At 41.5% G+C, this 26,552-nt stretch overlaps 1 protein-coding gene across 17 annotated transcripts in view; it reads right to left on the reverse strand.

Annotated features, from left to right (window-relative positions):
- The window catches only part of MAGI1 (membrane associated guanylate kinase, WW and PDZ domain containing 1), an 869,123-nt gene that overhangs the window by 171,429 nt on the left and 671,142 nt on the right, over nt 1–26,552 (reverse strand). For 13 of the 17 annotated variants that reach the window (XM_068253813.1, XM_068253808.1, XM_068253809.1 and 10 more), the window contains 3 exons: nt 24,067–24,271; nt 10,565–10,647; nt 11–49 (listed from right to left, as the gene is read on the reverse strand). In XM_068253813.1, coding sequence (XP_068109914.1) covers nt 11–49; nt 10,565–10,647; nt 24,067–24,271 — 327 coding nt within the window. The remainder of the gene's footprint in view (nt 1–10; nt 50–10,564; nt 10,648–24,066; nt 24,272–26,552) is intronic. The other 4 variants (XM_068253812.1, XM_068253807.1, XM_068253822.1 and 1 more) reach the window with 2 other exon arrangements.

Below are 26,552 nucleotides of genomic sequence, written 5' to 3' on the forward strand. Positions count from 1 at the left end.
AGCTGTTTACCTAGTTCACTGTCCAGTTCCTCCGTGTGGACCCCTTCTTCTCCAAGGAAGAGCAGCAAATGAGACAGAGAGATTAAAAGAAAATAAATTCAGATACCAACACCAAGCTGGAAAATCCCATCAGAAAAAATAAAATGTGAAAAGTAGTTAGCACCATAGGTTGAAACCATTTAATCTGCAGCCAGCACAGAATCCGCTTGTGACGAGGTATGTACAAACCGAAGGAGTACCATTTGGTACTGTGTAGAAATGTCTGATTGTCAAGCAATGGTGTAATAATTCTAGCAGAACAGATTAGATAGTTTCAACCAGATATGTTTTGCCACCACAGGATACTGTATAAATATAGTACAGCTAGGCCAACACCTTCACAACCAACAGTAGGACATACTCTCTACAGCATTATGTGACCTTGCATTAGTTAGCTTTGTGTAAAAACCACATCCAACTAAAATTGGTATTAAAATTTGAGCCTCGTTTTCAAAATCAAATTGCTGCTTAAGTTGTCCATCCTGTTAGAGCAAAAATTAACAGAGAATCAATGTGTTGCACCAGAAAACGTCCTCAGAGGACTACATATTCTCACCAGCTCTAAATTAAACCAGCACTGCAGGAGGACACAGACAGTGCACAGTTTAAAGAATTGCTGCCCAGAAATATCTGCTGGAAATGACAGAAGACCAGAGATAACGGTTATTCTCATCTCCTGGACCTCAGTCAAAGATTGTTAAGTCAATGCATAAGGGCTTGTTGACACGGGCTGTAGTGCTGAGCAATGGCCACATTTCAGCACCGCCTCTGGCTATAGTGGACAATGGTGCAGTGTTGCCCCATTTAATATGTGTGATTGTGGATGTACAACTCCAACTTTTGCAGTTCTACACTGCACCACAAGAGGCTCCGCAGCGCAGTGTGAATAAGCCCTTAGAGAGATTCCTGCAAGCAGGGGATAGTGACTTCAACAGGCATGCACAATTTTTTTAATGAAGAATATACACAAAAAGAATAAAACTGAATAACTAGAAGATAGAATAACCTGAGCAATTTTGGAAAGAGAAAATGCGGGATGCCTGAACAGATAGACTCACCTGGAATGATCATGAATGGTCCAAATCGATAATTGGGAACAATCCAACTATTTTCTTCAGTCTGCATAGCAGCTCTTATACAAACATTCTAGGCTCTACTAAGTAATACGTGCTGTATTAAGGCAATAGTAGGGTGTGTGGATGAGCAATATAATGTCTATAGTGGAAATGCAATAGCAACCAACTAAAACATTCATCTCAACTGATTGCACTAACCCTGAACAGGGTTGGGTGTAAAAGACAAGTGCCGAATATACAAATATCAGAACGTTACTTGTCTCAAGCAACAGATGTCTAAAGGTAGCCATACATTACTTGATTTTCCATTGAGTGATTAATCAACTTTATTGGGTGATCAACTACAGTGTGGTTGATTGAAAGTCGTTTGACTAATGGCCCACACACTACAAGCCAGATCCCATGTGATTCTCCTTCACCATCGATCTGAACAATGTTGTGCATTTATGCTCTGATACCAAAAATTGATTGTGACAATTAAAATCGTGTGAAATAGTAGCAGATTCATTTTTTTTTACTATTGACTGATATCTTCCCTTTGTCTGATCAAGTATATTGGTTGATTCGACCAGATATTGGTCAATTTCTATTGATCAAGCAGAATGGAACATAATTGATTTTTCCTTGATCCAATAAAGGGATCAGATTGCTTGGTCGATCGTACAGGAAAATCAAGTTATTATATGACCACCTTAACTGTAAATGATTTTCGAGACATGCGGTTGCCTTTACAGCCAACATCATATTTCTGGGGAAATCTAGCAACCATGTATTACTACCAACAAAGTCTGACATTATAAATAGCTGTGTTTTATTGATAAAAGTGTGAAAACCTCTCCTGTGATAAAACTCAGGAAAAAAAACTGAATCGAGGCCTGAGAGAACATTAAGAGGAACTTAAACACAAGATTGAACTTCACCCCAACCAGTAGCCGATACAACCTTTCCCATTAGAAATCTTATCCTTTACTCCCATAGGTCATCTGGGGGAGGGGGGGGGGTCGTCATTTGCTTTTACCAACTACCAAGCAAGCAGTATCTCCCTTTGTGCATAGAACTTTCGGTAAGCAAACATTAAGTACAGATCATCTGGGAGAACTAAAGATGTCACCACCAATGATACATTTCAGAATGTGAATGAGGGTTAGGAAAGATTTTACAATGGGCAAACAATGACTAAATCTATATATGAATACTGTAAAAAAAAAAAAAAAAAAAAGCAATTTTATTCATTACGTTGTATTCAGTACAGTTCCTCTTTTAGATGAAAGTTATTTTGCAAGGCAACAGAATAGCTGTATTCTGCATGGAAGAACCATTTATCATTCTTAACAGAGAAGGTGGTGGGAAACCTATATATGCACATTAGTTAAAGTTGGCTGAAACAGCCGATAAGGACTGCTTCAGCCTTTGATCGTTCATTCATCAAGTGTGCGTACAGCAATCGCACGATGTTGATTAAAATTCCGACACATCAGATCCTTAACGACCCCTGAGGCCTGAGCAGCCCAGAATGCACGGTTTCATACCCTTCATGCCTGTGCTATTTTTTGCCCCCCTCCATACTGATAGGCTCAAAGTGATCACAGGGTCAGGAGCCAATGGAATCGGCTCCTGCCCAGCTCGCCGAGCTCTGCGATGAATGGTAGCAGCATGACTGACGGTAGCGGCAGGTTCAAGCAGTGTGCGGAATGCGGAACTTGAATTCTATGCCCTGGCAATCTTAGGCGGAAACAAACAGAGTAGATTTCAACTAACACCGTCCGAAAGCGGTTAAAAGATAAACAATTGCATTTATCCTCCTCAAAATTACTTTTTTTTTTTTTTTTTTTTTAAGATATCCCAGTTTTAATTTTAGATTTAAATCTACTTTTTAAGTGTTTACTATTACATTGTCTCAGCTCAATTACACTCATTGCTTTCACGTTACAGTTAACACCTGTGCGGTGTGTTGATGGGCAATGCGTATTTGCATAGCTGCGCATACCTTTACATTTTGTTATGCAGCGCATGGCTATATGCTATGGACAAGACACACAAGTTCATAAAGCAAGCAAATGCGTAGAAATGCGCAAGGAAATGCATGTTTTAGTGCGTCTAATTTTTTGAGCAAAAAAAAAAAAAATACACTTTATAACACATTAAAATACACTGTGATGCACAACAATACACAGTGAAATGCACTGTTGTGCAAGGAATAATAATTTAGTATTTATATAGCACAACTGTACAGTTATATACAGTCATGCCACTAGCTGTATGTCAGAGGAGCGCATAATCTAATCCCTACTAGTCATATGTCCATAATAGTCTAGGGCCAGTTTAGGGGGAAGCCAATTAACTTATCTGTATCTTTTTGGAGTGTAAGAGGAAACCGGAGTACCCAGAGGAAACCCACGCAGACACGGCGAGAACATACAAACTCTGTGCAGATAGTGCCCTGGCTGGGATTCGAAGCGGGAACACAGGACTGAACTTTTGAGAAGACTACAGCCGACAGCTCTAGAAGTCTGCATTGCAGGGAACGGCTGATGAAAGGACGTCTGGCGGATTTAGAAATAATTTATCAGACATCTGCTGATCAAGAAGCTGCTAGATTAGTACAAATATTAATGATCTGTGCCAGAGCTGCCGCTAGACTTGTTAGTGTCTCCTTGTAGAATCAGCTGAGAATACAGTCCACAATGTAATTCATTCTCAGCGTGAGGCCAAATTTAACAATCACCAGTTATAGTCAGCATTTGTATTGTATTGTATTGATCAATCAATCAATCCTCTACTGAAACACTTGTAATAGTTTGGAAGACAAATAAATGAAAAGAGACAAGCAGCATGGTTTATTAGGTTGCACCAGGGATATAGAGTGAACATTGTGACAGGTACTTTTAGTTTAATAGAAGGCAATATTGCATGATATTAAGGATTTGAGTCCCAGGGATAAGTGCTATGCTAAAACATACAGTACAACCTTTCAACAGAGGCGTTTCACAAAAAAGTACCTACTGGCCACCGGTAGCTAGACTCAGCGACAAGGCTCTACACCACAGGCGTCAAACACAAGGCCCACGGGCCAAATTCGGCCCACCACATCATTTTATGTGGCCCTCAAGAACTTCAAATCTGCATGACTGTAAGCAGTAAAAGAAAGGAGGAAATTAATCCATACTGTATACTTGTGTTTGTGCTGGTGGGCTTTGACATTCCCATGGAAATGGCAGGCAATTGCAGATGTACTGTATGTACGCACATATTTTTTGGCTTGTGCACTTGTAACCATTTTATTTTTTTTCATACATTTTCTGGTAGCATGATTTAATATTTAAAGTGAACTCGAGGTGAAAATAAAATGATAAGGTAAACAAATCTATTTATCCTCTTACACCTAAAAATGATTTCTTTGAGACTTCTTATAGTTTTATTTTATGTTTTAATATTTACAAAGTAGATTGAATGTTTTACGGTCTCTTTTACGGAGCCCGTGAAACGCGTTGCCTATTTTTACTGTGGAGTATAAGTAAATTGTTGTTTGACTGTTGATGCCACAGTCCTTCCTTTGTTTGCTTTGTCCGCATGGATGGGATAGGCCCACCACTGCCCCATCGGTTTTAAACTCGTTTAAGTGACTTTTATTCTATTGGCGCCTCTGGAAAGCTTCTACGTTTTGTTCTGGAAAGCTTCTACGTCACTTTGTTCTGCAAGGAAAACTTTTTTTTGCAATTTGCTAATTAGTGAAGTTTGCCATATTCCTAGCAAGACAGAAGCTCACTTGCATGCCTGAAAATTAACTTTCAGGCAACAAAATAAAAAGAGAATAAAAAGCCTGGTTATTAATATTTTTTTGCAATGTGCATACACGCTTATATAATCATGTCACATTGCCTCTGGTTCACTTTAAGTGACTGTCACTGTCAAATTAAAAAAAAAAAAAGTCAGTCTAGGCACTGTGTGTGAGAGCGGTTGGCGGACGCCGAGGCGGCCGGTCTTAGCAGCGTTGGTGTCACAAGGGAGCCCACCAGAGGCCACCAATACGGGGGAGAGCCCGTTAAAACTCGTGCTGGATATCTTATCAAGGAATTTGTAAGTGCAATAACATTTTAGATGTGTTTTTAAAAAGGACTGTATTACGCTATGAGTAGTTTTTATTTGGAGGTATACAACCACTATAACACAAGGGAACAAGGACGCTTGTGAGACAAAAGGTCGCAGAGGTCGGGGGTGACCCGGGAATAACCCCAAGGCGCCAATTAGACCAATGGTGGTGTAAGAAAAAGGTGAGTCCCATCCCATTAGTTTGTGTGGTGGTGGTGAATTACAAGTCTAGCCCTCAAGACAGGATATCGCACTAAAGTGGTGTTAACATAGCAATAGGCTGTGTCAGGACTGTGTTGCGCTACATATATATATATTGAACTGCATATAATTTGCTGTAAATAATGTTTTAGAGCAAAGATGAAATGCAGGGTTATATTCCACTTGAACGGAATGGAGGGTCACAGATGAAAAACTGATGCCTTTTAAAAACAGATCCATTCCATAGATCAGCTTTTCATCCATGCAGTGTAAACCAGGCCCAACTACAGAGCAGGGTATATTGTTGTAATCTTGTTGTTCTCTTCTCCATAATTGAAGAAATAAAGTTTAAACCTGCAAAACTGGTTGTATGCTTAGTTCAAAGCTTCTACCTCAAAACAAGATAAAGTAGTGAAACTCTGAATCTAATTTTTGAACGATAATCCTATTAGGCATCCAGCAGAACATGTCCGACTAATAACAGAATCAGCACTTTCTTAAATTCAATTGGACTGTGGAAGTTCTAACCTTACAAAGTACATTACGAGATAGAGAAGGTCTGGCAAAATCAAGTTTGCTGGCTCTCATGTGCAAGCTTCCAGCAGGCCTGTAGTGGAAGTCTAGCCAAAATGTGTTTTGGATGGGCTAGGGAAGAGTCAGATATTTTGCATTGTTTTTATGACTGTTATTTTTTTTCCATTTAGGAGAACTCTTATCACTTCCTGCTATGTCACAAACAACAAGGTACTCAAAATAAACTGTGACAGCTAAGAAAAAAATCTCTTATTGCATTGGGAGATTTGTAAAACCTCATTCAGGTATTTATAGCAGTAATCTGGATGAGGTTTTACAATTTTCCGTTACAATTAAAGATTTTTCTTCTTACCCTTTTTTTTGTTTTTGCACATACTGTATTGTATGCCATGTACCATAGCTGATGATGCATACTGTTGCTATGGGGAAGGGGAGGGGGGGGGATCATTATAGCCTGTGTATGAGCCTTTACAGTAGTCAAAAAGCAGTGTACCTCAGTTTCTTGATATCTACCGAGATGTAGGCTAAGATGGTCTGTTTGACATTATTAGCTGTCCCCTGACAAACTACATCAGTTGACATCTTTTGACATAGGGAAGGAGGGGAGGGGACGCATTAGGGTTTTCCCACTGATCTTTTGAACAGTAGCATGAAACTAGGTGTTTTATGCTCAACTCTGGGGTGTGTGTTTATATATGCTAAGATTTTTTTTTAGATCATAGCTCTCTCTTTTATTAACCCTTTATACCAGCAGCTGGTATTTGATTATTTATTAAGCAGAGAAAAATGCCTGCCATAAGATAGAGAATGATGGTAACTCACTGTCCTCAATTTTTACATTAGTTAGAATGTGAAGACAATGTGAAAGCTATTCTCTTTTTTTTCTAGGGTAAAACATATTCAGCTGCATTTTAGACATCTTTATCAATAGTTCCAAAGTTCTAATGTAATCCTTGTTGGCATTGTGATGGTAGTAAAAAAACAATCAGTTATTAGGATGCATGTTTGATGGGTAGTAGGGTCTTAACATACATTATTAGCAACACGTCCATTTTTGATGCATGAAACAGGGAGGAGCTATGAACTAGGAGGACCTTGGGGAGAAATCAGTTCACTGGACTCAATCCATGAGAGACTGATCAGCCAGAAGGCATTTTCTGTTCTGTTGTCTCACCTCAGCTCTCAGGCAGGGGAGTGAGATAATAAAGCTTGTAAGCAGCATTCACTGGAATCCTGCAACTGCTGCCCTCACATCACCTTGAAAATCCCTTCCACTAGGTCATGTGACATGCTCAAACCATCACACAGGGATCATCACATGTTACACAACATCTGATTGAAGAAGACGAGGGCTGGCCTGAGAGACTAAATGAAGAAACAGAGCACAAACAGCATAATCTAATAGGCATGATTATGCGGTGCTCAGCAATGGACTGCTGCATGCAATCTGTGCGCAATGCCATGCTGTCGCATTTAATGTAAATGAATGGGGTAGGCCCTGCAACAGAGAGGTGCTGGTGCATGGCCAACAACATTGCAGAGCAATGCGACAGTGTGAATGGGCCTTTATTCAGAATTTGGAGACCTCACAGGAAGTGATGACGTCTAAGTGGAGGCCATTTATGTTGATCACCACTTTTCCAAATCAAGCAATTTAAAAAAACGTTTTTGCTGCAGAAACCACAGCACTTTTCTGCCCATCAGGACTCATAGTCTTTGTTACTGGGCCCCTGACACTTTAAGGCCTGGGACCTACTAGGAGCGCTTGCCAATCGCCTGCAATCGGCAAAGTGCTTCACCAGTGGATCTTTATGGGGGATGTTCTCACTAGCAGAGTGATCGCAAAACGCTGCTTGCAGCATTTTGGGAGCAATTGGATTAGTGGCTACAGTAGTCAAATCAAAGTCGCTGTGTGAATTGCAACAAAAATCACAGCACTTCTGCGATTTGGCAAAGCACCCCTAGTGGGTCCCAGGCCTTCAGGAAAGCTACTGCTGCTGACACCTGACTCCATAACGTGAAAAGGCCTCTGGGACATTGAAAGGCATTACTTATAGAAAGACCCGGATATTAAAATAAACTATATACAGAAATGCAATCACTCTGACATCCGGACATGAGGGAGGAAAAGTCATTACACTGTTAAGGTGACACATGCAGATTTCCCTATATAATTCCTATTCACTGACTGAAGAAGTTGTCTTTCTCATGCTATTCTGGGAAGAAAAGTCTGACACCTTCCTAACAGAAAAGACAGAAATGTGACAGCTGCACTACAATCACAGCCCAGGAACTTGGTGCATGGAAAGCTATCATTAGGCAGGCTGCAATAATCCATGACATCCAATCACAGATGGTCTCAAGGATCTGTTGGTTGCAATGTTTTATTAAAGTGAACCCATGGTGAAAGACATTTATTTCCATTTAAATGGTGCACATTGCTTGGCTGTTCTACCGATCCTCTGCCTCTAATACATTTGGCCATAGACTCTGAACACGCATGCAGATCAGGCGCTCTGACTGAAGGCTGGATTAGCCAAATGCTGGTTTTTAGGTGTGTGATTCAGACACTACTGTCAAGAAAGATCAGCATGACAGCCAGGTAATTTTGTTTAAAAGGAAATAAATATGGCAGCCTCCATATCCCTTTCAGTTCAGGTTATTTGTAAACACAGTGCATGCTCACAGTATTACCTTCATGAGTATTCAGTAAAGATAGACTAAAAACTTTGGTCACACAAAATGATTGTTCCTGTCAGGTGGTGGTTTTGGGCTGAGCACTGTACAGACATGCTGGGTGGGGTACAGACAGAGTAGAGCAGCAGGAAGGGTTTGTTGGAGAGGGAAGGGAGTTGGATGCGTAAGAGGCACTCCGCTGCAGAAACTTCCTTTGAAGATTTCATAGGAGTTGGTGGCATTGAGCGAAGCAATCAGTCCCGCTATTTCACAGAATAGGAGGGCATCTTCTTTGGGGGACACTGTAAACATTTTACATTTACGGACAAAACTATCAGAAAATCTATTCGGCTGAGGAAAACCTAAAGAACGAACTCAATGTATACCTGAAGTGATTGAAAAAAAAAAGTTAGATAGATACTTACTTTGGCAGTGGGAAGCCTCTGGAAGGTCTAGGGGCTTGCCGAATCCTCCTACAGCCACGGTTCAAGCCAATGGTCCCTCTAAACTCATTCTTCTTAAATCATTCCAATACATTTCTTCGGGCCGTGCTCCCAGCTATGGAGGAGGGCATCCCCATAGGCAGGTGTGAGTAACGTCAGTGTATGCCCAGTAGACAGAAGCTTTGTGTGCACCGCTTTTCCTCCATGCACAACTGCTTCACTCTACTGAACATGTGTGGACCTTACTCGAGCACGTCCAGTTGGGATGCGCTCCTCCACAGCTGGAAACATGGTGGGAAGAAATGTAGTCAACTGGTGCAAGTTGAATACATTTAGAAGAACCCTTCACTGGAATCAGGGGCTGTATGAGGATTAGGGAAGCCTCCGGACCATACATTTTTTTTTTAAAACCACTTCAGGTGTATTTTAAGTTAAAGGCAGCCATACACATATCGATTTATGGCTATATCTATTGCCCTTTTTAAATACAGTTGATCAACTTTGGATCACTTCCCGCCAGTTTATCAAAAGTGCGAATGATGGGGCATGTTGGAAAATCTGTGTGATCAAATGTGGATGCATACGACTGTACTGCATCAAGCTGGGCAATGGGTGAGTTTAACCAAATTTTTCTGCCACAATCTAATTGAGGTCCAGTGTGGAGAGGAATCAACCACTATCTACTTATTTGTTTCCAGTTGGGGAGGGACAGCTTGGCTTCCATTATTGGGTTTTTATTGACCAGGATAGGACAGTAACTCATTTGATTATCATCACAAAAAGAACTGTACCATATTGATGTGTTAGTAATTTTTTTTTTTAATCATGCACAAAGTTGAGCAGCCTTCGGCTACAATGATACACTCGGCAACATTCTCACCTTCTCTTTCTGGGTAACTGCTTCAGTGAAGAGCCCCCCTCCAAAGACCTGGGCCCTCTGCATGAGTACTGTGTATACTGGCCTGATAAAGTATCAGTAGATGCAAGGTTGCGTACACACGCCCAACTGATGTCGCTGGTCGAGGATCAGGAGCAGATCCCCTTGGAGGACATCGCTGGGTGCTGATGGGGGGCTGTGTTGCTCTGTGGGGGGTGACAGAAGTATGATAAGTGGCGCATGCATGAAATCAGGTGGCGGGCGGAGGGAGTGGCCTGAACAATGGGATAGGTGTTGCTAGAGTTTAGTAGACCTGTCCGGGGATTGCTCGTTGGTCGGGAATTGGTTGCCATACTCATGCCTGATTGTCGGCTGAGGCGGTCGATTTCAGTCAGGCATGTGTAAGAGGCTTTAGAAAGGAGAGTACACAAACTGCGCAAATGGGAGATTTTCCAATAGATGTAAAAAATTACTGCCTTACATTTTATAATATACACAATTAGACTTAGAGTAATAATGAACTACAAAAGAAAAAAGTGTGCATATAGATGCCCTGGGCATACAACATGGACAAATATTTACATATGTGCACAGGACATATATCCCATTTTGAAAGGAAATTGACTTACCATCATCTTCACATTCCTCCAGAGGCTTCTGCTGTTTGTTCAGGCACCGTGGATCTAGCCAGGATGTAGTTTTCGTGTTGTGGCTGGAAAACAAAAATAAACCAAGTTTATTCCACACATTATCACACAAATAATATTTTCAGTTGCAAAGCAAGAGAGTCCAGAAGTAACAGCAATTCATTTGTTTTCTATACACACAAGGTATTCTGTGTAATTTAACTTGCATCTGTCGGGCTAACATCTTCTCTCCCTGCTACGCTTGTCACATGACTGCAGAATACTGATTATTATTATTATTATTTATTAGATTTATATAGCGCCAACATATTACGCAGCGCTGTACAATAAACAGGATTACAGACAATGATAACAGGGTTGGCAGAACTATACAGGTAACAGACCATAGAGAACGGTTTGTTCTACAGCATTAACATGAAAAGCCCCCCCCCCCAAACATAGTTGAGGAGTGTGATTCTAGTACAGTGAAGGAATTAAAATCCTTGTTAAAAAATATACGCTTAAATAAAGGGGGTAGAGGAATATTCAGAAGAGAGTGTCTAATTTACAAAAAAAGAAAAGGTTTCCTTAATTGATTAATCGGAAATGGCTGTTGCTTTCCAGATGACCCTCTTATTATCCTTTTAGGCACACTTTCTTTCTGCTACGAGCATGTCAACAGATATTTTTCTAGCTTCCAACTGTAGATCACAGAGTGACGTTAACAGGCTTATGAAGTGAAATGCACATGGTAGCGGTAACATGGAATTTTCTGTGCAGCCAATAAAAAGTGATTGAATTATTACGTTAGGGCTGCTTCACACAGCAAGAGATGTTTCTGAGTGCTTGGGGTTTTTTTTTTTTTAAAATGTATTTATTGGCATTTCAGCATTTCTTACATCTTTAAACGTGAGAGGATTATCACATAACATTGTGCACATAACATTGCTACATAGTGATACGAGTATGCTTATATTTACATCTCATAGTTTGATTACTTACTTGTGTTCATGTAAATGAGTGATCACTACGCATTAAAACTTAATAGGATATGTTTGTGCTAATCTTTATTCTATACTTGCTACTTTTAATAAAGTTATTCTACCCAACTAAGATACCTAGTGTGTTGGTTTGAGTTTATTATAGCTTCCTTTCTCCTCCCTCCTCTCTGAGCCTTAAAATTGGTTTAAACCCTCCCAAACCCCCTTTCCCTCCCCAGTCACATCATTTCCTTTATATATATGGAGCTGTAGACGGATCCACATCCCCGGTGTGGATCCGAACCTGGAATGATAATGCATGTTATCACAAGTCAGACAGTGTTATAAGAAGAAGCATAATAAATAGGCAATTTATAGGGCTAGATTTACATTAGGTGATGGCTAAGCGTCCCAATGTACCTTGTAGATCTTCTATGGCATACCAGCTGGTATATTTAAAGGGTTCCATTAACTTCTTAATGTCAGGAGTAGTGAATGTAGATATAATAAAGGGTTTCCATCTAGTGAAGAATTTTTTTGAACTCTTTTCTTTATGAAGCAATGTATCTATTTTCTCCATTGCAAATAGCTCTAGCATTTCTGCCTGTAGATCCCATGTAGATGGGTTTGTGGGATAAATCCATCTGTTGAAGATAGTTTTGCGTGCTGCACAGAGTATAATATGAGTTAAGTCAGATGGTGTTATCGTCTTTATAGAGGGATCCGTGCTTCTGGATACAATGTTGAATAGGAACAGCAGAGGATCTTTAGTAAGCGTTGTTTTGCATATTTGATTTATGTAGGTATTCACTTTAGACCAGAATTTCTCTATTTTTGGGCAGGCCCAGATACAGTGGTACAGATCTGCTCGTGGATGTTTGCATTTTGGACATTTAGGTTCATATCCTGTTGGTGGAGTTATGGGGTTGAAGTTGAAAGCATATTTTGCATGGTGCATTAGTAAAAAGTACGATTCTCTCCAGTTTTCACTAATAACAAGTTTCCGGACTTTTAGATAAGCATCACACATGTTCTCTATAAGCCGTGGGTCCTGGAAATATTTAGTCCATCCCTTGAAGCATTTTGAGGCATGTTGCTTTCCTTGTATCTGAAGTAAAGTATGATGAATAGAAGATAAGGATAGATTGTCCGTTGCTGGTGCAATAAATTTATCAAAGGGTGTGATAGTGGCTATACTTGCAATATTGAGTAGCTGCGAGTTAACGTGGGATCTGATCTGTGCAAAGTTAAGAAACTGTGATCTAGGGATCTGAAACATTTCACATATGCTAGGGAAAGTTTTCCATTTGTGTGTGTTTAGATTCAGTAGTTGGCCTAGGTTAACAAGCCCCTTTTTTTCCCATTTAAGGAAGCCCTCATGTTGCATCCCCTGGGGGAAGTTAGGGTTACCCCATAGCGATGTATATTTCGATACCTTCCATGGCATTCCGAAAATTTTCCTCAGTTCCCTCCAGACTATCACTGTGTCCCTGAATAGTATACTGTGTTTGAGTCTGGGGGGAAGTGATGACCAAGTTCCATGCAATATACCTACTAGTGACCAAGGTTCGGCAATACTTGCCTCTAGCTTGTAGTCGGAAAATTTAGAAGTCTGAAAGATCCAGTCGCGTACATGTCTGGTTAGGCAGGCTATATTGTATCTTCTAATGTCGGGGATACTCAGTCCCCCATATTCCTTGGATAGGGACAATTTTTTTAAAGATATTCTAGCCCTTTTGTTACGCCATAAGAAGTTAGAGATTGCTTTTTGTAATTGTTGTATTTCTATATGTCTGAATAGGAGTGGAAGTACTTGCATGGGGTATAACAATCTTCCGAACGTTACCATTTTTATCAGTGCTGCCCTGCCCATAAGATTTAGTGGTAGATTGGCCCAGCTTTTAAGTTGGTATACCACTTTTTTCACCAATGGTGTGATATTTAAATTATATAGAGAGTAAGGATCTGGTCCTATTTTAATTCCCAGATAAGTGATTGGGCCTGAGGTAATTTTTATTCCCCAATCATGTTTTGCAGGGATGGTGGCGTTTCTGGACAAGAACATCAGTTCACTTTTAGAGGGGTTGATGCGAAAGCCTGATAGTGTACCTACTTCCGATATTAGTTTTAATACAGATGGGAGTTGTTTGTGTGGATCTGTAAGAAAAAGCATAATATCATCTGCAAATATAGCTTGCTGTACAGGGTAATTGTTGATGAGGATCCCTTTATTTTTATTCAGGAGTAGTCTGGCTAACGGCTCCAAGGATAGATTGAACAGCAGGGGTGATAAGGGACAGCCTTGTCGTGTTCCTCTGGAAATATTAAATGAAGGGGAGAGGTAGCCTGGTAAATGTATTCTTGCTGCAGGTGCCTGATATAGTGATTGAATCAAATTTAGAAAATTACCTGTAAAGCCCATCCTGCAGAGTGTCAGCTCCATCCCCTTCCAATTTACAGCGTCAAACGCTTTTTCAGCGTCCAAGGTCAGGACTGCTGCTTGTTTATATGTAATGGGGTATGACTTAACACTCTCCAGGACAGCCAAAAGTTTCCTGATGTTGGTCACTGCTGATCTTCCTTTTGTGAATCCTGTCTGAGTGTGATTAATGAGTTTTGGAGTTATATGGGCTAGTCTGTTGGCCATTATCTTTGTAAGTAGTTTCATGTCCTGATTTATTAACGATATTGGTCTGTAAGACTCAGGGGCGAGAGGGTCCTTATCTTTTTTTAGTAGTAATTTAATGTATGCTTCATTCCCTGAGTTTAATGTTGTTTGGTTCAGCAAAATTTTGTTATATAGTTTCGTGAGTGTTGGGGCAATTTCTGTTTTTATGCTTTTAAAGAATTCGGCAGGGAGCCCGTCTGGCCCTGGTGCCTTGTGATTAGATAAATCAGTAATTGCAGCAATAACTTCTTCTTGAGCTATTGATGCATTTAAGGTCTCTAGATCTTCTGGCGATATTTTAGTTAAATTTGCTTTCTCAAGCCAGTGGTGTGCCTGTGTATCTATATCTCCTGAGGGTTGTGCATAGAGGGTCTTATAATATTCAGAGAAAATAACAGCTATTTCTTTGGGATGAGAAGTTATATTACCCTGTTGATCACTAAGCTTTAAGATTGGGGTAGGGGCGAATATACCCTTAGATATGTTAGTTAATAGTCTACCAGATTTATTGCCATATTTGAAAAAAAAATGACGTTTATTGGGTTGTGCTTGTATTTCCCTAAGTTTTAACCATTTATCAGCCTCTGTTTTATGTTTGACCCATTCGGCTCGTGTGTTGGGTGAGGGGGATTGCTGGTAGCATTGATATGCTTGTCTTACTTTATTAATTGTACTTAAGTATGCTTCACTTGTCTTTTTTTTCCTCATGGAGGAGTATGCTAAGATCCTGCCTCTTAATACTGCTTTGGCAGTGTCCCAAAATAAAGAGATATCTCCCAGATGTGTTTTGTTGTCCTCGTAATATTCTAGCCACCATCCCTGCAAGGATTGAGTAAAGCTATCGTCTCCATATAGATGAGAAGGGAACCTCCATAGTATGTCTGTCCCATGTGGGATCTTTTCCATAATGTCTATTTCTACTGGGGCGTGGTCGGAGATTAAAATGTCTTGGATGGAAGCTGACACCAATCTAAGGGCATAATTATTACCTATCCAGAGGCTATCAATGCGGGAAAAAGATGAATGAGGTGCGGAGAAAAAAGTGAATTCTCTGTCATATGGGTGGAGGAATCTCCAAGCATCTATCATTTGTAAGGGGTTGAGAAGAGTTGTTAATAGCGAGGGTTTGGATTTTTGTTTTATTCCCTTGTTTTCATTTTTGATATCTTCTACACTATTTGGCACCTCATTCCAATCTCCTCCCAAAACAAGATAGTCCGGGTTCTCCTTAAATAGTATAGACTGCAATTTGTCATAGAACATTGATTTGTTATCGTTTGGACCATAAATATTGTATATTATGAGAAGATCACCCGGGAGATGGATTTTGACAGCTACACAGCGTCCCTCTTTGTCTGTATAGTGTAAGTCCACTTTTCCCCTTAAACGTTTATTGATTAGAATGATTACTCCTGCTTTCCTGCCTACGGCTGCTGACCCCACACAATGTCCCACCCAGCTTTTGTGCATAAATTTTATCTCTTCTTCTCTTAGATGCGTTTCCTGTAATAGTGCTATGTCTATCCGTAATTTTTTCAGGTGTCTCAGGATCTGTGAACGCTTAATGGGCGAGCGCAGTCCCTTGACGTTCCATGAACAGATTTTTACTGTCATGTCTGACTTTTTTTCTGTGTCTCTCGAATGATCTTCACATGGTTTAACATTATCACATTAATAGCATATAAGGAAATGATGTGACTCCCTCCCTTTCCCCTTAACAGTATCCCAAATTTACATGAAAAGTATTGAACACTAACCCTGCTCCCAACGTGGAATGGGTCTAAGTAAATTATTATAAAAATATAAATCTGAAGTAGCCTTCCTCTGGGAAATAACAACATTACTCCAAATAGGTATTGACTTCACCTCTTCCCTGCAGATCTGCGATAAGCTTCCTTACTACCAAAGCACTCACAGCAAACATCAGCATATGACATGTTAATAATATGTAGATATCACAATTCAGAAGATATGATTTATATCTAAATCTATTAGTTCACAAGACTCTTATGATCATTTCTAGTTGCCCATTGAAAATATAATACATCACCCCCTTTCCTGCGATGGCGATTTTTGGGATCGTGGAGATGCTTCTGGGGAGGTATGTATGGCAATTTTGTGTGTTTTGAGAAAGTTTTCAGCTTCCTTCGGTGTTTTGAGCATATGTATCTGGCCTCCCTGGTCTGTGATGCGTAGCGTGGCTGGGTATAGTAGCGCAAATCGTATTTTCTTTTTGATGAGGGCAGAGCAGATGGGTGTGAAAGCCTGCCGCTTTAGTGAGACCTCTTGTGAATAATCATTAAAAATCTTGATTGAAGTGTCTTCATAGGTCAGCGTACCCTCCATGTCTTTATATGCTCTGAGTATCGTGGCCTTATCTGTATAATCTAAATACTTCGCCATAACCATTCTGGGCCTTGGGTTTTTCTTGTCTGTTCGTATCTGGCCTACTCTATGCGCCCTTTCCGTCTTGCAGGTTTCCGTGATGGATAGCAGATCTGGTAGTGTTTTCTCGCAGAATTCTTTTAGGTCTTCTGCTTTGAGTGACTCTGGGAGGCCTACTATACGTAAGTTGCTCCTCCTGGATCGATTTTCAAGATCCTCTATTCGAGTATGGAAGGTGTTATTCTTCCTTTCTGTGTCTTTCAACCTGATATGGGCATCATGTAAGTCGTCTTCACATGTGGATATTCTTTTTTCTGCTTCTTTGAGCCTGTGTGCCTGTGCTTGCATGTCTTTCGTAATGGCGGACAGGGATTTGGTAATTGCGGCTTCCACTATGCTGTGCAGGTCTGGCATGAGGTATTTAGCGACCTCTTTGGCTAAGGATTTGGGGTGCTGTGGATGTCTCTTACCCTGCCTCTGCTCTGGGTGCCCATCTTCCTCCCAGTCATGCGTCGAGGATTCGTCTGTGGCGTAGCCTTCAGTGTATCGGGCCTGCTCCGCCATCTTGCCGCGAGTGGAGTCACGAGGGCGGTCTCCGTGTTTTGCCGCTGATCTGGTGAGATATCGATCCATACGTGACCTCTGAGGCTTTGGGATCGTATTTGGTGCCCTGTGGGGTGTATACCAAGCTTCTTCCAGGGTTTTTGCTGATTATTTGGTGCGGTGCTTAGCGGAGCTCCGCTATCGCATTCCTTCCCTGCAGGCGCCGGAACCGGAAGTCTATGCTTGGGGTTTTAAAAGCTCTTGCTAATGTAATGCTACCGGTATGAGTTTGTTCTCACTTGAGCTATGTGTTTTTATAAAAATCACCCATAGCATTGCATTAGCAAGAGCTTTTGAAATCACTGGCACTTAAACAGCTCTTGCAGTGTGAACCAGGTCTTACTGACAACACACACAGTAAAAGTGGTCTTCCATGGTGCAATACAATTGTTTCATAAAGCAACTGACTCCCTAATATAATCTTCTAACTGATCATTAAAGCCTGTCTTCATTTTTTCTTGTTTATGTATTTTACAAATATCCCTCCCTTCCCAGCAATCTTGTAACATAAGATTATTGGCTTAATCTTATGTATTATCTTAAGGTACTCTTAAATATTTGAGTCTTATTGAAAAGTGGTGGTCACGTGGCTGCTGCTAATGGCTCTTTCCTGAGCCCTCCAGAGTCACATTGCCTTCTGGCAGCTCATCACCGGTTGCAATCTCTGCAGGTATCTGTGCAGCTGTTTACACTGTGGCCAGCTTCTGTCCCCCTGGCCTTTACCATTATCAGTTTCATTTACAGCTGTCCAAGTAGTGAGTCCTGTTAGGAGGGTTTCTATCACAAATATTGTAAGTACTTTTTTTTGTTTTTTAGTCTGTTAAAAGAAAAAGTTTCTTGCAAAAGAAACAAAGAATGTAACAGGTTGTTTGAGAGCCACACAGAAGTCTTTACTATGCCTAGTTATAGCTTATCTGCCTATTTAACTTTTCTTTGTAAATATGTCCTAATGCGTCTTTATACAAAGGCTTTTGATTCATCTACAAAGTTCTCTCCAATGTGACTCCACCATATATCCCTCCTATCATATCCAGACACCAATCCAAAAGTTAAACTCTATTCAATGCTACCTCCATGCTATTTTCTTCAGCCTTCCACTTTTGTATTTTGCTACCAAACATTTGTATTGAAAGTAAAGATAAACAGTACACACTGGTTGAAGCTTCACTACAATCATAACTAACAGTGGGGTAAGCCTTCCACTCTAAAGGTTTCCTCCCACTTCTGCATACAAAAGACTTTCCACAGGTTGCTCTGCTCCTCTCAGTCTTTTTGGCAGTCACCCACCCTTTAAATATTAAAGTAGAAGTGAACAACTCTAGCTCCACAGGCAAGCATATCACCTGACCTACAGCAATGTACTCAATTACTGCCCAACCAGTACGTTAAAGTGAGCCAGAGGTGAAAATAAACTGATAAGTTAAACAATTATATTTATCCTCCTCCTGCTAAAAATGACTTTTTAAAATATCCTATGGGTTTATTTCATATTTACAAAGTAGGTTGAATGTTTTGTTGTCTTAGCTCAGTGGCAGCTTATAAAGTGTCCCAGAGTTAGAAAAAGGTCAATAGTTCATGTATTTTACCTCTCTTCTGCCAGGAAAACTATCATGGCTGTAATCTGCTTATCAGTGAGGTTTACTATATTCCCGACAAGGTACCGATAAGACAGAAGCAGTCACTTCCATGCTTAACTCTTTCAGGCAGCAAAATAAATCAAGTACGAAAGCCTGGTTATGAATACGTTTCTCACTGCACATACACATATTTATCACATCATGTCACAGGTCGCCGTGGGTAGACTTTAAGGCAGACCCTGGCGCCATAAACGCTGCTTCACTCCCCATTAGGCCCATTTATAATAATAAAATGAAAACAACCATAATAATGAAACCCTTTACAATGCCCGTACACGTGGCACGAAAAATGATTAATTTTATGGTGCCTTTGATGTTTTTTTAACAGAAAAGTGAGTTTTGTTTTTGCTTTCTATTCTATCTAAAGTCCATTTTGACCTCAGATCACCATGGATGATGCAGGGATCGACCACAGTGATTTGTTGTTTTTTTTGTGCGCTAGAACATTATGGGATTGCCTTGTTTTGCTTGTTAAAGGTGTAAAATCTGTTTCCAGGTAATAAATGGAGCTGACTGGACACAGACAGAGCACATCTAGAGATCTGTAGGCTTGCAGAAAAAAAAAAAGCTGCAGGAAGAAAACATACACGCAGTTCCCCAAAATAGCAGATAGAGGGCCTCGGTTATCACAAATTCAAATCCCAGATGCTGAAGACCAAACAAAATAATATTCCCCCCACCCCCAACCGACAGCAGTTGTTAAGGGATTTGCTTGGCTTCTTGCTTTACCAAGCAGTATGTGAGCCGTCTAGAAGGCTGGTTTGTTCTGCGCGAGGAATTAATATTGCCGTCAGACGGCAACGTCTTGTGATCTGGCCAGTTTGAATAAATAACACTTAATGCTTTGACAGCTTCCAGATCTTCGTGTTTTGGGTGATGAGCTGCCTGTTTTCCTTTTATTTATTTTTTCCGGAGCGGCACAATCATCATACGAGGGTAAGGGAAAAAAAACACAATGGAAAGGGTAAGCGCAACCCTTCAGCAAATCACTTCGCTGAAATATTAACACTGCAAGCTTTCAAGAGGATTTAAAATGCATGGCCGCCAGGAGGGAACAGTAACACATTGCCGAGTTGTACAACAGTCAAGTAGTCATTAGAAAGCAGCTATCATTTGTTTTAAGGGGGAAGACGGTCTCGGTCTGATGCTACGGCTTCCGAGATGAATTATGTATTTGCATAAGCAGCGCTTCTGATGCCGCTCCTTCTTAGGCTGCTAAAACTCATTTCTGAGCTGAATAAAAGGAATTTAAGTCACTCCTGTTATGGTCTGTAACCTTATTTATTGTACAGCGCTGTGTAACATGTTGGCGCTATACAAAGCCAATAAATAATAATAGTCTTTTAGATGCTTTAGGTCTACATGCAGTGGCATAGCTACAGTGCCATGGCCCCCTGTGCAGATTTTACATGTCCCCTCCCCCCACACACAATCACTGAATGTATAATAATCACCACATAGAAGTGATCATTACCAGTGAAGAGTTGACAGACACCGGAAGTGAGAGGGATATGGAAGTTGCCATATTTACTTCCTTTTAAACAATTCCAGTTGCCTGGCAGTCCTGCGGATTAGGGATGATCAACAAGATGCAAATGATTCCAGAGCTCATGCAGAATTATGAAAATTTGTATGCAAATATATGCAGATGGAAAATGGAACAATCAAGTCCCACTGATTGGACCATTTTCAAGCTGCATGAATTTGCATACAAATTTACATAATCCAGCATGATCTCAGAAATATTTGTAGGTCATTGATCATCCCTACTGTTGATCTCTTTGGCTTTTGGGCATGGTTTAGGGTAGGGTATGTGTAGAGAGGTTATGGCATGGACATAGTGGCCAGGCAAACTTAAAACATCAACGACCTCCAAAGTAGAGTAATGCAGGGATGAGTAATATTTACCTTGCTCAGCAATGCATTGGGTCTCCTCCTGGCAGCCACATGCTCTACGCTGCATACCTGACTCCTGATCATGTGACATGCATCGGGAGCCTGAGGATGACAGAACAGTGTGTGTGGCTGCCGAAAGGAAGAGGAGACCCGACATAGTGCCGGAGCAGATAATAATTACACTGCTTCCTGGGCTACTCTGCAGGATGGGAAGGAGGAAGCACAGGTCCCAATAGCCCCTAGGGCCCCTTTGTGGTCGCATGGGGCTATTGTTATGCCAGTGGGTGGAGGATAAGGCACTAAAGGTGGGTGTGATCACATATACTTATACGCTGGATGCACAGCTATTCACACTACTCCCCATTATGCTTTTAGTCTGCCTGAATTGCCTCGACCATTTGGGTTATCTGCCGCTGCTTGCACCGCTACTCAGCTCCACTGCACTGGACAAGAGCCAGTACACAGATTAGAGCCCCAGGCAGAAACATCAGGATCCCATTGGTTTGCTAAAGACCAATGGGAATCCTCCCTGCAACAGGGAGGATTCTTCTTGGTCCACCACTGAGTTAACCAATGATAATCCACCCTGATGCTAGGGAGAAATCCCATTGGTCTTTTGCAATCCACTGGGAGCCTGATGCTTCGGAAGGAGCTCCGTTCTGTGTACCAACAGCAGCAGGAGACCAGAGATAACCTAAGACACAGAAGACAGGTGACTAGAGCAGGAACTGGCATGAAAGAATGCAAAAACAGATTAGTGAGAAGGGACACAGTCTGTTTACATAGGCTTGCATTGATTCTGTGGGCAGCCATGGTGGGTCTCCATAAAAATCATGGTGGTCAGGAAGGTGCATAGCGCTCCCTCTCTGTTTTAAGTGGAAAGTGTAACTGAAGCCTATGCTTAAAGTGACTCTGTAACAAAAATTACAACGTTTTTTCTACCATCCTACAAGTTCCTAAACCTATTCTAATCTGTTCTGGCTCACTGCAGCACTTTGTACTATCACGGTCTCTGTAATAAATCAATGCATCTTAACCCCTGTCAGACTTGTCAGCCTGTGTCTGGAAGGCTGCCAACTCTTCCGTGCTGGTCTGTTCCTCTATGCACACTCCAGTGTGGGTTTTATTTACATAAGCCAGCAGCTTCTCTGCTATCTTATCAGTGATAGAAGAGAGCTGGATAAAAATCCTCCTCTGGCTGTGAAAGTAGCTGGCTGACACATACTGAGGAATTACAAACACAGGCACAGGCAGAGCTGTCTGCAGGAAGCCTGTAATGTTCAGTGCATGAGAGAAGAAGGGGACAGAAGGTAAACACACAAATGATCTTTTGAGATTCAAAAGAAAAGCTGTATACAGCCTGCTTGTGTATGGATGTATTTTCTATGTGTGGACATACTGTACATCAATCTACTTCCTGTTTTGGTGGCCATTTTGTTTGTTTATAAACAAACTTTTTAAAACTGTTTTTGACTACTTTTAATGCGGCGGGGAGCGGAGAAATTGTGACAGAGGGTAATAGGAGATGTCCCCTAACGCACTGGTATGTTTACTTTTGTGCGATTTTAACAATACAGATTCTCTTTAACATAAGATCCATTTCCACAGTCCCCCCCACTGAATCGTGTTTTTTAGGCCTAGTGTTACCCAGCCCTCAGATTCGGCCACACCTGCAATTCCAAAAGCTCTGCGTGCTGCATTAAAGGAGGGATTATCTTCTATAAACGAGAATCACAAATGCAATTGCATCAAAATGTCAACTCAATATCCATGGGATATAGAACCCGAAGTGGACACCCCAACCTCAACTGACTCAGCAACGTTCAATACCTTCATTGATTGAGGACTGGTAAAGATTCACACACAAAAAAAAAAAAAAAAAAAAAAAAAAAAAAAGATAGCCCAGATACTGGACATCTCATGGAAGTGTGTTGATTTGTTGTTATTACCAATAGTTCTCAAAAGGAGGAACAAGTTGAAACATCCAATGCTGTTTTGGCCCATTTTAAAGCTGCATAGGACTTTTTGCCTAGGTTACCGACCGAGGACGTCCCTGCGGCCAGATAAGTTTTGCACCCAAAAATCAGCCAAAAAAGTTATGGTGTCCATTTTGCAGGACAAAGAAAAACGGTCTAGAAAAGCTGCAACTACTCTATACCAGGTGAATCAGTCTCAGGCAGAATGTTAAATACATGTGTTATTAATTCTGGCTCTCATCAACCCCTCGTTTATGAATGCTCAGTTTTAGTTTTTTAAAGCAGTCGTCATAGTTTTCTTTTCCCAAAGCCCTATGCCAAAATGTAGCAGCACCAAAATCAAAAGTAACAACACCATCATGCAGAACAGCAGCCTAAATGTATTTTCATTCCCTTAAAGGGAAGGTTCAAGCAAAATAAAAAAATAAGTTTCACTTACCTGGGGCTTCTACCAGCCCCATGCAGACATCCTGTGCCCTTGTAGTCACTCACTGCTGCTCCAGTCCCCCGCTGGCAACTTGCCGACCTCGGAGGTCGGCGGACAGCATTGCGTACATTTTTACGCATTCCCGCTAGTGCAGGAACATTAACACATACATTTTTACGCATTATTGGTTCAATGCGTAAAAATTTACGCATTGAACCAGTAATGCGTAAAAATGTATGTGTTAATGTTCCTGCACTAGCGGGAATGCGTAAAAATGTACGCAATGCGGCCCGCCGACCTCCGAGGTCGGCAAGCTGCCAGCAGGGGACTGGAGCAGCAGTGAGTGACTACGGGAGCACAGGATGGCTGCATGGGGCTGGTAGAAGCCCCAGGTAAGTGAAACTCATTTTTTTATTTTGCTTGGACCTTCCCTTTAAAGCAGACCTGAACTCAGAACAACCTCTGCTCTAAAAGATACACAACAGCATAATAACCTTTAAACAAAAAAAAATGTATTTGTTACAGCGGATACAAATTCTAACATATATCCACACTGTTTCTACTTCCAGCTTCATGGAAGCACACATATTGTTGACATTCTGTGCTTTCAAATGAGCTTATCTGCCATCTCTGCTGTGGCAGTCATGTGACCCAGGGCAGAGATCAAATTACAACTTGTGATTAGACACAAATTAGGGGGAATTAAGCAGGCTAAACTCTCTAAATACATACAGGGTGCATTTCTTTGTTTTCTGTCCTGTGCAAGAGTTCAGATCCACTTTAAAGCCAGTTGAAATTGTATGGTACAGTGAGCTGACACACTAGCTTTACAGTATTTTGACTGACAGGTATTGATCACTGAGCTGTCACTGGCCACTATTTAGCCCATTTTAGGCTTACAGGTCTTGTGAAAAGAAAGATAATGGTACTTACTCTATAAAATAGACTTCTCCATTCTCGGTGTAGGCCATCTCCCAGTTTTCAGGCAGGGGTCCAAGGATATCCTCGTCTACAGGAGGTAAGTACTGAGGCAACTTCTGAGAAGCTTCCGTGATGGGAAAACTAGGAAGGGTCCGAATCAGTGGTGTGGGGATCTCTTGAGTAGTGTTAGTGCTGTTTTCGTCTTGTTCACTAGAGTCTATTACAACACAGAATATGAATTAACAAGTAGTTGAGAAAGAAAAAAATAAATAAAGGCATATCAATACACAATATTTCAGTGTTTGGTTTGGGCATATTTTGTTGCCACATTATAATGCAAAATGTCATAAATGTATTGCAAAGCAATACAATAAAACATAAAGCCTCATACAAATGTAGGATTACTGTTGCCCGCTGGGATCGGGACTGGATCCCTGGATGACGCTTCGGGGCTGAGTGCTGTACAGGCATGTCACTAGCCTAGAGACTAACGATGTGTCTCTGTTGCTATGGTGGGGGAAGGAGAGATTGAGGTGCATGACTGAGCTTTAAGCAACACTGGGAAGTTCCAGTACATGTGCTAAATTCGCTGCCGAGACGATCCTTAACAGCTGCCTTGTTTAATCCAGTGTGTATACCTGGATTTACAGTTGTTAGATATATGATGTGGAGAGGTTGGCAGTAAACAAATAACTGTACTAATGGCCTCAATTCACTAAGCTTAAGGGCTCATTCACACTACACAACGCAAGCACGAACACGATTTCGTGCTTGCGTTGCCATCGCACGGTCAACGCACGGAATGTACGTCGGGGAGCGCTAGAGCGCAGGCACCGGCAGCCGTACCCATCGGGAGACGTGTGCGTCGTGCGATTTTATGTCCCCAGAAGCGTTACATCGTAACGCATGGGAACGCACACCTGTAGTGTGAATGGTAACATGAAAGTCTATGGACTTTCATGTTGCCATGTGGATCGTACACTATGTGCGTTGCGTCAAAACTGACAGCGCAGCACATAGTGTGAATGAGCCCTAACTCCTGTGTTTAATAACTCTTCTGAGCTGTTTTACAGTTATCACAATTATATCACCATGGTGATAACTGTAAAACAGCTCAGAAGAGTTATTAAAGACAGGAGTTAAGGTTAGTGAATTGAGGCCAATGTGTGTAAATCAGTTATGCTTAAAACCTTTTTCTGTCAAGTGCATAGCAGTAACCTGAGTTGTTTTCACCTTTGAAACCTTTAACCAGCTGAGCGGTCTGGACGAGCTCAGCTCGTCCAACACCGCCAGCGGCTGCCGCTCAGGCCCTGCTGGGCCGATTTTGATGAAATAAAAAGCAGCACACGCAGCCGGCACTTTGCCAGCCGCGTGTGCTGCCTGATCGCCGCCGCTCTGCGGCGATTCGCCGCGAGCAGTGGCGAAAGAGGGCCCCCCTAGCCGCCTGAGCCCTGCGCAGCCGGAACAAAAAGTTCCGGCCAGCGCTAAGGGCTGGATCGGAGGCGGCTGACGTCACGACGTCGGCTGACGTCGATGACGTCACTCCGCTCGTCGCTATGGCGACGATATAAGCAAAACAAGGAAGGCCGCTCATTGCGGCCTTCCTTGTTTATTCTGGGCGCCGGAGGCGATCGGAAGATCGCCTCCGGAGCGCCCTCTAGTGGGCTTTCATGCAGCCAACTTTCAGTTGGCTGCATGAAATAGTTTTTTTTTTATTTAAAAAAAACCCTCCCGCAGCCACCCTGGCGATTTAATCAGAACGCCAGGGTGGTTAAACAATGTTTATTACCCTTTCTTAAAATAACTGAATGATTGATATGACCTGGGTGCCAAGTTTTTCAAAGCAACACTTTTCAATTGTCGCTTTAAAAAAAAACTTGGTGCCCAGATCATATTGTACATGCATGAACTGTATTGAAAGCACACCACACTCATGTATCCTGCATCAAAGAGCATGACACCCACATTTCTGCATTCAAATCCCAGCATTAAAAACATACCTCCCAACTTTTTGAGATGAGAAAGAGGGACACTTAAGCCACGCCCCTGCCACACCCCCAGCACACCCCTAGTCACACTTAGCATAAAGATTTCATAAGAAAAAGATGTTTTATAACTCAAACCACACTGGTCCTTTCTATCCTGGGTCATTTTCCTTCATATTAACATTTGAAAATAAGAAATGTATCAATTTAAAAGATGGGAATAAAGGTCAGAGCCAATGAAACACATTTTTAAGTAGGTAAATATACATAATTACATAAAAAAGAGTGACAAATGAGGAAGAAAGAGGGACAGAGGGACAAGGCTCCCAAAGAGGGACCGTCCCTCCAAAAGAGGGGCAGTTAGGAGCTATGCAAAAAATGCTGATCCGTAATGTCCATCGAGCAGACTACCAGCCTAAGCACTGTGAGAGTCTGGTACTCCGAACAAAGCCCCTTCTACTCCAGAATCCAGGACACAGTGACTTAAAAAACAACTTAAGTGAGAGGGATATG

This window comes from Hyperolius riggenbachi, chromosome 9 (genome assembly GCF_040937935.1).
Source record: "Hyperolius riggenbachi isolate aHypRig1 chromosome 9, aHypRig1.pri, whole genome shotgun sequence".
NCBI classification, from domain to species: domain Eukaryota; kingdom Metazoa; phylum Chordata; class Amphibia; order Anura; family Hyperoliidae; genus Hyperolius; species Hyperolius riggenbachi.